The sequence below is a fragment of the Notolepis coatsorum genome, assembly GCF_963971535.1.
Source record: "Notolepis coatsorum genome assembly, chromosome: 2".
In the NCBI taxonomy this organism is placed as follows: domain Eukaryota; kingdom Metazoa; phylum Chordata; class Actinopteri; order Aulopiformes; family Paralepididae; genus Notolepis; species Notolepis coatsorum.
In genome coordinates this window covers 225620273-225637861 of record NC_140166.1, presented here as the reverse complement: position 1 = coordinate 225637861, position 17589 = coordinate 225620273, and the positions used below count along the sequence as shown (strand labels likewise).

General features: G+C 41.8%; 1 protein-coding gene across 1 annotated transcript in view; it reads right to left on the bottom strand.

The window, feature by feature from the left end:
* Nucleotides 1-2731: 2731 nt before the first annotated feature.
* LOC311223823 (protein TALPID3-like) overlaps nt 2732-17589 on the bottom strand; it is a gene marked incomplete at both ends in the record, with an annotated part of 71181 nt that continues 56323 nt past the window's right edge. Inside the window, 6 exons of the mRNA XM_084308588.1 lie at nt 2732-2736; nt 5990-6212; nt 6687-6955; nt 9940-10159; nt 14539-14670; nt 17183-17256. Of these exons, the coding sequence (XP_084164714.1) occupies nt 2732-2736; nt 5990-6212; nt 6687-6955; nt 9940-10159; nt 14539-14670; nt 17183-17256 (923 nt within the window). The remainder of the gene's footprint in view (nt 2737-5989; nt 6213-6686; nt 6956-9939; nt 10160-14538; nt 14671-17182; nt 17257-17589) is intronic.

The following is a 17589-nucleotide window of genomic DNA, read 5'->3' as shown; positions in this document are numbered from 1 at the left end:
GGTGGGTTCTAGGAGTAAGGTCAAGCAGTAGTCTGACCAGTTTGTTTTGAGATGTTTGTAATTTTGTTTTTAGCGCCTTTGAGGTGCTTTGGTACCATGAGGTGCAAGCATAGTCGTAGTACCCCTGAATGAGTGCTCCTGCCAGAGTCTTCAGGGTATTCTTGTTTACCAGAGAGGAGATCTGGTACAAGAATCGAGTTCGTTGGTTGACTTTTTTTATTACATTGGATGCCATTTTGTCACAGGAGAGATTAGCCTCTAGGATGGAACCCAGGTAGGTAATTTCATCTTTCCTTGTGACAATATTGTCACCCACTGTAACTGAGAAGCCGTCGGTCTTGCTGAGTTTGTTATTTGAACCGAAGAGAATGGACTCTGTTTTGCCCATGTGTAATGATAGTTTGTTATCAGCGAGCCATATGCAGATTCTGCCTAGTTCCGAGCTGAGGGTTTTTTCAACCTGTAACTTGTTCTTGTCAGAGACCAGCAGGGCTGAGTCGTCCGCAAACAGGAACAAGTTGCAGTCACAAGCTGACGACATGTCATTTGCATAAATTAGGAACAGTAGCGGTCCTAGTATGCTTCCTTGTGGAACACCACAGCTCACTGAGGGGGGGGGATAGGGTACCGTTTACCTCCACCATCTGTTCCCTCCCCTCAAGGTAGGATTGCATCCAGCTCACTGATAGACTATCAAAACCAATTGCTTTTAGCTTGTCAATCAGAATGGAGTGATTGACCGTGTCAAAGGCCTTTTGTAGGTCCAGCATGACCATGCCGCAGTATTTGCCTGCGTCCACCTCTTGTTTGATGTGGTCATTCAAATAGAGAAGGCATGTGTCAGTGGAGTGGGATGTTCTGAAGCCAGATTGGAATTCGTAGATTAGATTTTTTTCCGCTAGGTACTTTTCGACCTGTTCGTAGACTATTTTTTCCATGACTTTCGAGATGGAGGTGAGAATAGAAACAGGGTGGTAGTTGCCTGGGTCTAATTTGCTGCCCTTTTTGTGCAGAGGGGTCACCCTATTTATGTGGCAAATTACCGAAGAAGTGATGACACTCGGTGGGCATGACATGTTTCATGGACTGAAGGTCTTGAAACTTCCTCTCTGTGATTGGCAGAGCATGTGGAAACATTCTAATCCATGTCATCGGCTCGTTTGGCACCTGGACCCTCTGTGGCAGTGCTTCCCATGAGTTCTCCAAGAAGGATAGCTTGTAATGGACCTTGCCATCACTGCTAAACTGAAGAGCCCGCAAATTATGTACAGTCGGATCTCCAGCTTTTTTGCCTGGTCTGATACTGAGGATGTAAGAGCCATTCAATTTCAGGATTTCATCATGCTTGACCACCTTCACATGGTAGGGTGATAGTCTGATTCTTGCAGTCTGGAGTATGATCACGTAGTCTCTCGGGGTGATGATATCCGTAATAATTTTACGTTCAATGGTACTATGCATGCTGTCACACTCCATTTGTGTGTGTCCAGCAACAAGATACTTCTGTGTTATTAGTACCCCATATTTCCTGGCAAGCTCAGAAAATGCATTTGCCACATTTGCATTGTGGTTCTGATAACCACAACCATCGCTCCACACTACTATCTCCTTGATTTCTGGATGATCTTTGATCAAACCTTCAAAATGGCGATATTGAAGGTGTGCGAATACTTCGCTACTGAGATCGCCCTGAGTCTCGTCCCACATGTAGCAGTACCCTTCCTTTGATTTCAAGTCATAGAGGGTAAAGTTATGGACCTGCAGTTTTGTTTTGTAATACAGGCAGCTGGCTTGGGTTTTTGGACACAGCAGCACGGCTTGCAAGTCCATTGTCCAAACGGACTTCTCATTGTTTGCAGAATCCTTGTCGTGGGATTTCTCTTGTCTTGCTTCATCTTTTGTCATCACATGTGCAGCATATTTGGCCTTACTGATATTACCAATGCTTGAATGAAACACAAATATCACACTGATCTTTTCGAGGAATGAATATGGAATACTTTCCTTCATGGAACACATCTGTAAAATGCCGTATCCCAATGGCCCTCACTCCAGCAGTTGCAGCTGCTTGTTGATATTGTGCCTGGGTGAAGGAACTTCTTGTCTTTGTAGGTCGCTGTGCTTCTGCAGTAATGCGAATCAACAGTGGGCAGGTTCAACCAGTCCTTAAGGAAATCTGTGACGTCAGTTTCCAGCTTTGCATGCTTGCCACTCTTAGGTCCAGATTTAGTTGGCGGGGCTGCTGCTTGTTCGATGGTGTCTTCATTCAGCCAGTGTCTAATGGTTCTTTCAGGGAGACCAAGTGTAGAAGAAAAAAGTGCCTGGCACACTTTATGACTTGTTCCATCCTGAAGTTTAAGTTGGTAGGACAATGACACATTGCGCCTGGATTCTTCAGCAACTTTCCTTTGCTTTATGGCGACCTTTGTGACCAAAGTTTTTATGTATAACCGACGTTCTTCCCAAGTGTTCATCGACCAAACATTCTGAAATATCCACTGCCTCTGTTCTTCTGTAATGGATTGGCAGTCTCGAGTCTTGACTCGTTGACAGAACTTTGAATTGCAGGGAGGACCCTTAGCCTTTGCAGGTATTTTGTTGCCACCTTTGCCCTTGTATGGCATTCCTTTGAGACGTTTCTGCTTGGATTAATTTTGCTTACATGTTTCTGGGCTGAGGTGTTTACTTCGTTTCCTTTTGACCGTATTGTTTCCATCAACATCCTCATCCTCTAGTCTAGAGGACCATTTTCAGGGGGAGAGGACTCATCAGAGGACGGGTTATAGTCTAGATCGCCAATATCATCATCATAATCAGTGTCTTCTTCATGGTGTGGATGTGTCTGCTTGGCATCTTCAACAACACTCTTCTTCACTCTCCTCTTCTTGGCACGGTACATGCTGCTCCCTCTCTTTAACCACAGTCTCATTGTCGTTTTTATTGGATGAAGCCCGACTGGTGTTGGAGTCAAGTGACTCTCCTACCAAAAAGGAAAAACTGTAATTAAGCTACTGAGTACTTATATATATATTTATTTATTCCACTGTCTGTCTGTACATACCTGCATATAATCATTTTACATATATGTAGATGCTGTAGCTATATCTGTACATAGATGCATAATAATCATCTTACATACTGTACTGTATCTGTAGATACATACTATAGATCTATATCTGTACATATACTCCTACTAGTTATGCTGCTGGCCAGTATGACCTTCTACCATAGTGTCCTTATACCTGTATCACTGTACATAATATGATAACTCTGCATATATGTATAATTAACACTGTACTCAGTAGTACTAATTATATATATTTATATACCCGCTTTATCACCTGTACATTGTATATTACTATTGCACAAACTGTACATTTGCACTCTGGTTTGATGCCAAACTTATTTTTGTTGTACTGTACTGTTATACTGTACTGTGCTGTATAATGACAATACATTTGAAACTTATCACATTTTCAGTAACTTGCAAAACTTGCTAGCTTCACAGAGCTAGCTAGCTATTTTGTGTTTGTAATTAAACTATAATTTGCGACAGTAAAAGACTAAATAACTACACACCATGTATAGCCTGGCCTATATTATAGTAAACCTTATCACTTACCAATAGGGGACAAGCTCTGAATCATGGAAATTACTTCATCCAGACTGTAGTTTTAAAATTGCCTAAGTCGCATGTCTTGTGACTTAGGCAAAAGATAAAACTGCCTAAGTCACACTCTTGACATAGGCAATATTCTTCCAGGGTAGAAACAGCATGATCCTTTCAATTAAGGATGTAGGCGATTGTACCAGAGGGTGGCCAGCATCATGACGGTATGTGATTATTTCTGTTGCTACATTATGTGATTATTTATGTTGCTACTGTATGTGATTATTTCTGTTACTACATTATGTGATTATTTCTGTTGCTACTGTATGTGATTATTTCTGTTGCTACTGTATGTGATTATTTCTAGGGATGCCCTGATCACATTTTTTTGCCACCGATACCGATCACCGATTGTCTATGAGCCATATCGGCCGATACCGATACCGATCGTTTTTGGTTTTATAAAAAAAAATAAAAAAAAAATATATAATTTTTTTAATTTTTTTTAATAAAATATATATATTATATAATCATACTTGTAGTTTTATTATCTGCGAGACATCGCCACCACGCAACAAGTCAAAATGCTCGCTATCTGCAAACAGCTCCACTGTCTGTGTGTACTCGAGTAGCCTCCAGCTACAGCCAGGATTCTCCGGCGCTGCAGCTGGACCCTATTTGTATACTCCGCTTTGGTCAAATCACATTCAACATGCCCTCATGCGATGCAAGCCAGGGGCTCGAATACGCATCGAATCAATGTTATAAGACATTGATATCAGGAGCTATCTGTAGCTACTGCTAGCCGGCTAGATAACATTAAGACAACGCCTCAGTGAACTATTTAGTTTACTGGGACATTTCATATAGAGCTAACGTTGGCTACCGAGCTAACGGAGGTATCATGCACTCGACTATTGCTGGAGCATTTGTTGATATCAGCAGCTATCAGTAGCTAGCCAGCTAGATAACGTTAGACAATGCATCATGTATTAAACTAAAAGTGAATAGTTGACTGGGTCATTTAGTTTAAACAGTAACGTTAGCTAGGTAGCTAACGTTAGCTCACAGAGGTCTCATGCACTAGAGCAGACTGCCGGAGCCTCTGTGTTGACACGGGTAAGGGAGGGGCAGAGGAGGAGGAGGGGCCGTGCGCTGCAGCTCTCTGTGTGCTTGAGAGAGAAGTCAGCAAGTGAGATCTCCACTAAGAATTGGATCATGTTTTTCGATCGGTTTTCACGATCGGCGAAAATAAAGCATTATCGGAATTCACCAATCTCATATTTATGCTGAATATCGGCCGATACCGATCGCTGGCCGATCGATCGGGGCATCCCTAATTATTTCTGTTGCTACATTATTTTTTATTTTTTTTATTGGTCTTTTTCCCCCTCCATTTTCCTCCGATTTTCTCCCATCCCAATGTTAGTCGTATGCCAATTCCCAGTCCCTTCCTGGTCGCTGCGCTTTACCCCCCACAGTCAGATCATCTGGGAGAGTGGAGGCCACCACGTGCTTCCTCCGACACACGTCCAGCCAATCACCGCTTCTTTTCACCTGGCAGCGCGGATTCTCATTGAGAGGGCGTAGCGTGTGGGAGGACCACACTATCCCCCTCACGTCCAATCCGCGCTTAGCAGGCGCCCCGACCGAACTGTAGGAGTCGCTGTTTACAACGACCCGGACCCACCCCGCCAGCTTCTCCCACCCTCTGATACAGCCAATTGTATCAGTGCAGACGGCCAGCCAAGCTGGTGACAACCCCGGAGCTGTGAGCTGGATTCGAACAGGCGAACCAAGCTCACAGCTCCGGGGCTGGTGACGAGCGCAATCTCCGCTCGACCACCTAACCGCCTTCTGTTGCTACATTATGTGATTCATTATGTTGCTACATTATGTGATTATTTCTGTTGCTACATTATGTGATTATTTCTGTTGCTACATTATGTGATTATTTCTGTTGCTACATTATGTGATTCATTATGTTGCTACAGGATGTGATTAATTATGTTGCTACAGGATGTGATTCATTATGTTGCTACATTATGTGATTCATTATGTTGCTACAGGATGTGATTCATTATGTTGCTACATTATGTGATTATTTCTGTTGCTACAGGATGTGATTCATTATGTTGCTACAGGATGTGATTCATTATGTTGCTACATTATGTGATTATTTCTGTTGCTACATTATGTGATAATTTCTGTTGCTACAGGATGTGATTCATTATGTTGCTACATTATGTGATTATTTCTGTTGCTACAGGATGTGATTCATTATTGTGGTGTGTGTACAGTAGGTACAGTATGTAGTGTGGGGTATCCAAGGTAGAGTCCTTCGATTATAATATATAATTATATTACAACAGTAATTACCTGCAGACTGAGTCAGCTGTCCCTGCAGGGCTTCCGTACTCATGTGGTCCTCCGCTGCCCCGCTGTGGGTTCCTGTAGCCTTGGGCCCTGTGGAGCTGGTACTTGTAGTCCTGTGTGGTTTTGTAGTCCTGTCCCGGAGCTCTGTTTGGGAGTGTCTGGTCAGTGTGTGATCCTCCTTCACTTCCCCGACGCTCATCTCTTCAGCCTCCTCCTCCCCGGAACCCTGCAGGATACACAAGGTCAAAGGTCACGTCCAAGATAGAACAGACACTTGTATTGTTATTGTCATCATCATCAATCAATCAATTTCATGATTTGTTTCATTTTGATTGGAACAGAATTGAACTGATTCCAGATGTTGAAATGGCATGGAAGTTCTTTTATGATGGGTTTATTTAAATTGTTGATAGATACGCCCCCTTCTGTAGATTTAGAGTTTTAAGGGGAGGGACAATTCCTGGTTTTCACTTGACCTCTCCGATCTTATTGGTGAACGTAACTTGGCCTGGGCGATAGCTAGGAAATCAAGGTCTGACTCTGATTGGCTTGTTTTTAGACAGCTTCGTAATAAGTGCACTTCTTTTATTAAAAAGGCCAAGTCTGAGTTCTATTTGTCGGCGACTACGACAACTTTAAATTATCCTAGATTTTTTTTTAGACTTGTTAAATCCTTGTCTGTGGACAATAACTGTCTTACCTCCATGTGTGATGAAGGATTCTGTTTTTTTTGGGGACCATTTTCAGGGGGAGAGGACTCATCGGAGGACTCATCTGGATCGCCAATATCGTCATCATAATCAGTGTCTTCTTCATGGTGTGGATGCGTCTGCTTGGCATCTTCAGCAGCACTCTCTTCTTCACTCTCCTCTTCTTGGCACGGTACATGCTGCTCCCTCTCTTTAACCACAGTCTCATTGTCGTTTTTATTGGATGAGGCCCGACTGGTGTTGGAGTCAAGTGACTCTCCTACCAAAAAGGAAAAACTGTAATTAAGCTACCGAGTACTTATATATATATTTATTTATTCCACTGTCTATCTGTACATACCTGCATATAATCATTTTACATATCTGTAGATGCTGTAGCTATATCTGTACATACCTGCATAATAATCATCTTACATACTGTACTGTATCTGTAGATACATACTATAGATCTATATCTGTACATATACTCCTACTAGTTATGCTGCTGGCCAGTATGACCTTCTACCATAGTGTCCTTATACCTGTATCACTGTACATAATACTATAACTCTGCATATATGTATAAATAACACTGTACTCAGTAGTACTAATTATATGGCCAGGTCTCCCTTGCAAAAGAGATCTTGTATCTCAATGGGACTTCCTGGTTAAATAAAGGTTAAAAAAAAAATATATATATATATATATATTTATATACCCGCTTTATCACCTGTACATTGTATATTACTATTGCACAAACTGTACATCTGCACTCTGGTTTGATGCCAAACTTATTTTTGTTGTACTGTACTGTTATACTGTACTGTGCTGTATAATGACAATACATTTGAAACTTATCACATTTTTAGTAACTTGCTAAACTTACTAGCTTCACAGAGCTAGCTAGCTATTTTGTGTTTGTAATTAAACTATAATTTGTGACAGTAAAAGACTAAATAACTACACATATAACTTCTCGAAGCATCTGCCATCTTGAAAAGTTGTAAAATTGCCTAAGTAGCATGTCTTGTGACTTAGGCAAAAGATAAAACTGCCTGAGTCACACTCTTGACATAGGCAATATTCTTCCAGGGTAGAAACAGCATGATCATGGAACGCCCTACCCAAAGCTGTAAAGGAATGTGGATCACTACCCACTTTCAAAACCTCTCTCAAGGGACACCTACGGGAGACTGCAATTCAACACTGGCCCCTGTAAATATCCTAACCCAACCCCCTCCAATGTACAGTCATTTACCTAGTAAGGTTGGTTTTGTATGGTTTTGTCAATAGTTCAATGTACAATTTTGTTTGTTTGTACAGTGTCTCCTCCTCCCCCCCCCTCAATGTACAGTATTACTTGTTTATACAGTGTGCCCCCCGGCCCCCCCCCCCCCCCCCCCAACCACCTCCAATGTAAATTACCCAGTATGGTTGTCAATATCCCAATGTACCCAACCCCCCCCACACAACCTCCTCCAATGTACAGTGTCTACGTCAAATGTATATACTCCCTTTTCTTGACTCCTTCTGTATCACAAACAGTACTGTATTTGCAAATCTGGTATGTCATAAATGTATAGATGTAGCAGTACTGACTATCTGTATGTCATGTATGTCATATATGTCCTGATGAATTGAAAATGGGGGACCCTGATGTAAACAAGACGAAAGTCTTTCTCTGGTCTGCATCCCCTTAACAATTGTGTGTATTGAGCTGTACTGTATTGTACCCATTCTACAATCTGTTAATAAAGTTTTCAATCAATCAATCAATCAATCCTTTCAATTAAGGATGTAGGCGATTGTACCAGAGGGTGGCCAGCATCATGAAGATATGAGTTAGGCAAAAAATACATTTTCTCCAAAAAAATTACTTAGGCCATTATTTTAAGAGGGTGACGGTGTGTGATTATTTCTGTTGCTACATTATGTGATTATTTCTGTTGCTACATTATGTGATTATTTCTGTTGCTACTGTATGTGATTATTTCGGTTGCTACATTATGTGATTATTTCTGTTGCTACTGTATGTGATTATTTCTGTTGCTACATTATCATTATGTGATTATTTCTGTTACTACAGGATGTGATTCATTATGTTGCTACATTATGTGATTATTTCTGTTGCTACTGTATGTGATTATTTCTGTTGCTACATTATGTGATTATTTCTGTTGCTACAGGATGTGATTCATTATGTTGCTACATTATGTGATTATTTATGTTGGTACATTATGTGATTCATTATGTTGCTACAGGATGTGATTAATTATGTTGCTACATTATGTGATTATTTCTGTTGCTACATTATGTGATTATTTCTGTTGCTACAGGATGTGATTCATTATGTTGCTACATTATGTGATTATTTCTGTTGCTACAGGATGTGATTCATTATGTTGCTACATTATGTGATTATTTCTGTTGCTACAGGATGTGATTCATTATGTTGCTACTGTATGTGATTCATTATGTTGCTACAGGATGTGATTCATTATGTTGCTACATTATGTGATTCATTATGTTGCTACAGGATGTGATTCGTTATGTTGCTACATTATGTGATTATTTATGTTGCTACTGTATGTGATTCATTATGTTGCTACTGTATGTGATTCATTATGTTGCTACAGGATGTGATTCATTATGTTGCTACATTATGTGATTATTTCTGTTGCTACATTATGTGATTATTTCTGTTGCTACATTATGTGATTATTTCTGTTGCTACAGGATGTGATTCATTATGTTGCTACATTATGTGATTCATTATGTTGCTACAGGATGTGATTCATTATGTTGCTACATTATGTGATTCATTATGTTGCTACAGGATGTGATTCATTATGTTGCTACATTATGTGATTATTTCTGTTGCTACATTATGTGATTATTTCTGTTGCTACTGTATGTGATTCATTATGTTGCTACAGGATGTGATTCATTATGTTGCTACATTATGTGATTATTTCTGTTGCTACATTATGTGATTATTTCTCTTGCTACAGGATGTGATTCATTATGTTGCTACATTATGTGATTATTTCTGTTGCTACAGGATGTGATTCATTATGTTGCTACAGGATGTGATTATTTCTGTTGCTACAGGATGTGATTCATTATGTTGCTACAGGATCTGATTCATTATGTTGCTACAGGATGTGATTGTGGTGTGTGTACAGTAGGTACAGTATGTTGTGTGGGGTCTCCAAGGTAAAGTCCTTCGATTATAATATATAATTATATTACAACAGTAATTACCTGCAGACTGAGTCAGCTGTCCCTGCAGGACTTCCGTACTCATGTGGTCCTCCGCTGCCCTGCTGTGGGTTCCTGTAGCCTTGGGCCCTGTGGAGCTGGTACTTGTAGTCCTGTGTGGTTTTGTAGTCCTGTCCCGGAGCTCTGTTTGGGAGTGTCTGGTCAGTGTGTGATCCTCCTTCACTTCCCCGACGCTCATCTCTTCTTCCTCCTCCCCGGAACCCTGCAGGATACACAAGGTCAAAGGTCACGTCCAAGATAGAACAGACACTTGTATTGTTATTGTCATCATCATGATCATCAATTTCATGATTTGTTTCATTTTGATTGGAACAGAATTGAACTGATTCCAGATGTTGAAATGGCATGGAAGTTATTTTATGATGGGTTTATTTCAATTGTTGATAGACACGCCCCCTTCTGTAGATTTAGAGTTTTAAGGGGAGGGACAATTCCTGGTTTTCACTTGACCTCTCCGATCTTATTCGTGAACGTAACTTGGCCTGGGCGATGCTAGGAAATCAAGGTCTGACTCTGATTGGCTTGTTTTTAGACAGCTTCGTAATAAGTGCACTTCTTTTATTAAAAACGTGAGTTATATTTGTCGGCGACTACGACAACTTTAAAGATCTGTTAAATCCTTGTCTGTGGACAATAACTGTCTTACCTCCATGTGTGATGAAGGATTCTGTTTATTTTTTTTTATCCACTTTTTCTCCTTTTTCTATTTTTCTCCCATCCCAATTCCACTGTGCCAATTCTTCCCTCCCCTGTCTTGAACGTTGCTCGCATATGCCCCCCACTGGCCGGTTGTAGGGAGGATAGAAGCCTTGCATCACGTGTCCCCTCCGGTACACGAGGATGCAGCCTGTCACATCTTTTCACCTGCCAGCACGGACTCTCATTGGCGAGGTGTAACGTGTGGGAGGCTCACACTACCCCCGCCATTTCCTGTCTCTGCTGTGCAGGCGTCCCCCAACCGACCTGTAGGAGTCGCTGTTCACAACGTCCAGATGACCACCCATCGACTTCCACCCTCTAACTCTGCCAATTGAGTCAGTATGACGGCCGGCCCAAGCCGGAGGCAACGCCGACAGCCAGAGTCGAACCCGGTGTCTCTTGCGTTGGTGACGAGCGCAATGTCCGCTGCGCCACCCAGCCGCCCCCGATGAAGGATTCCGTTGCCGTTTATGACAGGTCTGAAGTGTTGAACTGTTTTAATGAGCATTGTATTTCCTCTAGTTCTTTGTTTGATTCTGTCGCCTCGTCAACCTCCTTGCCACCCAGCGCCGGGGCTGATGATTCTGTCGCCTCGTCTGCCTCCTTGCCACCCAGCGCCGGGGCTGATGATTCTGTCGCCTCGTCTGCCTCCTTGCCACCCAGCGCCGGGGCTGATGATTCGGAGCTCAATGGTCACTCTTCTAGTTCGTCTCCCTTCTCAGTACATGAAGTGCTTAGAGATCTTAAAGCTTTAAATCCAGGAAGATCTGCTGGTTCTGATCGTCTTGATCCTAGCTTTCCCAGATTGGCAGCTGATTATATAGCTGATCTTTTTAACCTTACCCTTGAATGTAATAAAAGTTCGGGTATTTGGTAATCGGCTTTTGTACTCCCGCTTTTAAAAAGGGGAGATCAGGCAAACCTGAATAATTATAGACCTTTATCACATAGCAGCCATGGTTCTCGAGGCTCTTGCTAGTGAGCAACTTAAAGAGTTTTTATATTCAAGTGATATCTTATCTTCATCTCAGTCAGGCTTCAGGAAGCATCATAGCACAATCACAGCTGCGCTGAAGGTTGTGAATGATATTTCTGTTGCCCTTGATAAAAAGCAGCATTGTGTTTATCTTTTGATTGATCTTTCCAAAGCATTCGACACGGTTATAGAGGTCCAATCAATGGTCTGTTGTTGTTTTGATTTGCCCTAATAGTCTATTGTCGCTGCCTGCTCCGCTAGGTTGCCTCTGGCTCTGATATTGGTTGTTTAGTGTATTTGTGTAATTTGTTGTTGTTTTTTTGTATTCATGTGCAACTTTTGTATTCCTTTGCTGCAGCTTATCTTGGCCAGGTCTCATTTGAAAAAGAGATTTTTAATCTCAATGTGACTTTCCTGGTTAAATAAAGGTTAACCTTTTTCTTATAATATACATATATATAATTTGTATATTTTTAACAGAGTGGTTACTCTATTCTTCTTTATCTATTTTTATTGAGACAGTAGGAAGGCTGAGAGGGAGACAGAGTAGAGGAGACACAGGAGAGAAGGTTCTTTATTGAGACAGTAGGAAGGCTGAGAGGGAGACAGAGTAGGGGAGACACAGGAGAGAAGGTTCTTTATTGAGACAGTAGGAATGCTGAGGGGGAGACAGAGTAGGGGAGACACAGGAGAGAAGGTTCTTTATAGAGACAGTAGGAACGCTGAGAGGGAGACAGAGTAGAGGAGACACAGGAGAGAAGGTTCTTTATAGAGACAGTAGGAACGCTGAGAGGGAGACAGAGTAGGGGAGACACAGGAGAGACGGTTCTTTATTGAGACAGTAGGAAGGCTGAGAGGGAGACAGAGTAGGGGAGACACAGGAGAGAAGGTTCTTTATTGAGACAATAGGAAGGCTGAGAGGGAGACAGAGTAGAGGAGACACAGGAGAGAAGGTTCTTTGTTGAGACAGTAGGAAGGCTGAGAGGGAGACAGAGTAGGGGAGACACAGCAGAAACGGTTCTTTATTGAGACAGTGGGAAGGCTGAGAGCGAGACAGAGTAGAGGAGACACAGGAGAGAAGGTTATTTATTTAACATCCATTGTTTACTATAGATTTTAGAGGGGGATTGAGCAGAAGTCCCACCAGACCCTTGATTACATTTAGATAAATGACCAACTGTGTAGAGGTGAAGGGTCATCGACACCCACACTCAACCACAAATATCTAATTTGCTTCTTTACTATAATATACCATAATGTAATACCCAGTGATGGGCAGTAGCTTGCTACAAGTAGCGACGCTACATAGCTTAACTACAATTCTCAGTAGCGTGCTGGTAGCTTGCTACTTTTTAACAAGGGTAGCAGTCTCTGTAGCGGAGTTATTTATAGAACGAAGTAGTAACGTAGCGACGAGAAACGTTACACGCTACTTTCGAGAGAAACAGTTTAGACTAGAATATCTGCGAGGAGAAAAAAAAATCCCCGTAAAAAACCCACTATGATTGGTTGGTTTGTTTAGATATGAGTGACGACTTCACGATTGGGTATGGTAGGCCAAAACGTTATGGGTAGGCCAATCAGAGGCAGGATAGGGCGGGACTCCAGCCGCAAAGCAGGAAGTGAAAATCAAAACAGACGTATTGAATGAATGCAATTTGGATTACATGAACAAGAACGACTCTGCGCAAAATGGCAGAGGGGTTCGATGGCATTGATGAAGATGATGATGTCAATAACAACAATGACTCTCCATGGCCCTATCTGGGACACATTTATGAGTTTGACTGAAAAAACGGCTAAAACTATGCTGCTCTCAACTTGAAGACACATTCAGGTGAGCTGATGAAAATCAACTGTTCCCAAACAGCACACAAGTCAGTACACTTTGTCAACAGCTTTAACTAAGATAGCTGCTATCATGATGTTTCACTGTAGGCAGAAAATGAACAATATTATTGGGGTGGAGAAAAGAAAAAAGTGGGAAAAGCAGTGGTTCTCAACCTGTGGGACAAGACCCCCAGGGGCGGTCCCCACATGATTTTGGGGCCATGGAATGTTTTGTGAGTTACATATTTAAATACATTTGGTCATTTAGCTGACACTTTCATTGAAAGCAACTTACAAATTGTGTACAACAAGTCAGTAGGAGTGGTACATATCTAGCAGCCAAGGATAAGTAGTATTGTTTGTCAGTGTCACGCTTGAGTGTTATACTCTGAGTACATACTGTAGTAGTATAGACATATTAGCATAGTTGGTAGTAGTATATACATGGTAGCATAATACTAGTAAAATGAAGTAAAACAATTCAGATATTGAAGAAGTGTGTAATACAAGTTCATGTTAAAAGGATGACACAAAAAGCCAGACCGAAATTTGATTTGATTTGATTTGATTTGTTTCAGTTTTATAATAAACAATCAAACTGAGAATTTTTTTTCCTGCCTATTTGTTTGGTGGAAACTTGGTCACGAAGTAAAAAAAAAAAAAAAAAAAAGTAGTGCCGATGTAGCTAGCTATTTTTGTCATGTTCTTGTAGTGTAGCTTGCTACATTTCTCTGGGGATAGCTTCCATTGTAGTTGAGCTATATTTAATCGAGAGTAACTTGTAGTGTAGCTTGCTACATTTTCCAAGTAGCTTGCCCATCACTGGTAATACCAAATAATACCAACATATTATCTAAACGCTGCTCTGGCAGCCAAGAAGTGACTCTTCTCGTGAGTCGTGACAGAGGAAATACATGTGCGTGTGATAAGACTCCCATCTAGTGGTAGGTGATATGTTTACAGTGACCAAACCCAGATGGTTTATCTTTGATGCTCAGTGTGATTAAATATATTCCAGTACATGTGTGCATGTGTGTGTGCATGTGTGCATGTGTGTGTGTGTGTGTGTGCATTACCTCAGGCTGTGGCCTAGGTTCAGTATATGACATCACTCCTTGGTCCGTCATGGCTAACAGTGTCAGAATGGGGTCATGGTGAGAGAAGGACTGAGGCCTCCTCACCTGTCCTTCACTGGGAGGGTCATAGTCCTGATGACATCATCAATACAAGACAGTTAACACACATATAACATAGTCCTGATGACATCATCAATACAAGACAGTTAACAGACATACAGTATAACATAGTCCTGATGACAACAACAGACATATTACACACTACTCACAGTTTAACATACATATAACAACTAATAACTGGTCCAAGTCTATAATAAGTAGGTACAACAACTAAGATAAGACATTGTCAATGGCCTGGGAAACATCGATACAATCAGATTGAAATGTATTGTTATACAGCACAAGTACAGTACAACGAAAATAAGTTTGGCATCCAACCAGAGTGCAAATGTAACAGTAAAGTGCAATAGTAATATACAATGTACAGGAGATTAAACTGGGTATAAAATATATAAATTAGTACTACTGAGTAATATTGCTAATCAGATGTATGTATAGAGTTTTAATACCAATATGTACAGTGCTATGGCCAGCAGTGTAACCACGTAGTAAGAGTAGATAAGGGGTATGTACAGACATAGATATAGTATCTATTATATGTAAAATGATTATATGCAGACAGGTTGATATATATATATATATATATATATATATACGGTAAGAATAAATATATATATACGGTATATACAACATTATTGTACATCCTATCATACAGAGTTATATGGGTTATATGCAGGTGTATAAGTTGGTATACAGGAAGATTATATGCAGACAGATAAGGATATGTATATACAGTATTATGCAGTAAATATAAATATAGACCTATGCAGGACAGGACCTATGCAGGACACCTCTGCATGGCTCGTGACTGGAAGATGCTGGAGGATATCGGCCACTAATCTTTCCTCCTGACAGCGCTTCTTGGTACTCTGGTCCCTTTCATTGAAAACCGCCTACATCGGCGGCTGGGTGGCGCAGCGGAATAAGTGCTCGTCGCCAACGCAAAAGAGACACTGGTATCGAATCCCGCTGTCAGCGTTGCCTCCGGCTTGGCCGGCCGTCATACTGGCTCGATTGGCAGAGTCAGCGGGAGGGAAGCCAGTGGGTGGGTCCGGGTCGTTGTAAACAGCGACTCCTACAGTTCGGTCGGGGCGCCTGCACAGCGAGGGAAGGATCTGGAGGGAGGTAGTGTGACCTTCCACACGTTACACTATCCCAGTGAGAGTCCGCGCTGCCAGGTGAAAAGAAGCGGTGGGCTGGCTACACATGTGTCGGAGGAAGCATGTGATAGTCTCCGCCCTCCCAGACCGACGGTAGGGGGTAGAGTGCGCAACGACCAGGAAGGGGATTGGGAATTGGCATAACGACTAACATTGGGAGGGGAGAAAAACGGAAAAAAAGATGGGGGAAAAAGATAAAAAAAAAATTAAAATAAAAGCCTACATCATAGAACTCACAGTCACATGATGGGAGAACGTGGTCGAGGAGGCCTATGAACGGACGATGCGGCGCTATGCGGAACTAGCGGCAGAAGAAACACAGAATGGCTGGAATAAAGTCTATAAAGACCAACGTCTATCTGGTGGAAGTGGGATGCAGAGGATTTGTGGCTTCTTCTACCATCAGACCGCTGAGGGATGAAGCCACGGACAGGCTCTGCAGCAGACCTCAGATCAGTCTCAGAGGCAGACCATCAGATCAGTCTCATGGGCAGACCTCAGATCAGTCTCAGAGGCAGACCTCAGATCAGTCTCAGGGGCAGACCTCAGATCAGTCTCAGAGGTGGCTGAAGGAAGCAGCCAGTGGATTTGGCTCAAGCGGAAGGATCCTTACTGGGCTCCAAGAACATCAGCATAACCCACTTGAGAACCCCCACCTGTCATCTACCATTCCCAACAACAAGTCTGATTTTGTGGACAATCGGGCAGGTGGGTTACAAGCAGAGGGTCACCCTGCACAGCTGACCTCCTTTGCGGAGGGTCTATACTTGTGTTGTAAGGCAGAAACACCCAGTGATACAAGGGGACACTAGTGATGATGTCCTGAAAGTCTACCTAACCCAGGTCAAGATACACCTCCCACATGCCTTAAACAACCCCCACCTGTCAATCACCTTCAACAACAAGGCACATCTGGTGTAAGTGCTCATCAAGTCTATACTATTCACTAAACTAATAATGGTCCAAGTCTATACTATTCACTAAAGTAATGAGGGTCCAAGTCTATACTATTCACTAAACTAATAATGGTCCAAGTCTATACTATTCACTAAAATAATGAGGGTCCAAGTCTATACTATTCACTAAACTAATAATGGTCCAAGTCTATACTATTCACTAAAATAATGAGGGTCCAAGTCTATACTATTCACTAAACTAATAATGGTCCAAGTCTATACTATTCACTAAACTAATAATGGTCCAAGTCTATAAATCAGATCAGTACTGCATGCACCTAGTTATGGGTTTTAGTGACAAATGACCGTGACTACTCTGTTAAAAAAAAGTCTAGTAGAGACGGTATGGAGATCGAGTAGAGAGGGTATAGAGATGGGATAGATGGACAGACAGACAGACAGACTCACCATGTCCTGGACTTCCTGCAGAGAGTTGGAGAAACTACCTTCCTCTCCCTGAGACACACCTTCCTCTTCTATAGCTGGAGACACACACGCACATGCACACACACACACACAGACACACACACACACACACACACACACACACACACACAGACACACACACAGATGTTAGATCTAGTAATCTTGGTATGCAGGGCAAGAAGCAGAAAAAGTTGAGTAACTAATAAACGTCAACTCTGCCGTCTACAACACCCGTTCTACAAATCTCATCCTGCTGAAAACCCCCAAAACACACTCAGTAATTGGTCAATCATCATTTCAGTCTGCCGTGCTAACAGACTGGAACAATTTACTAAAAACGTTTAAAACTATACAATTTCATCTCCAAATCAGCTTTCAAGGATACTATC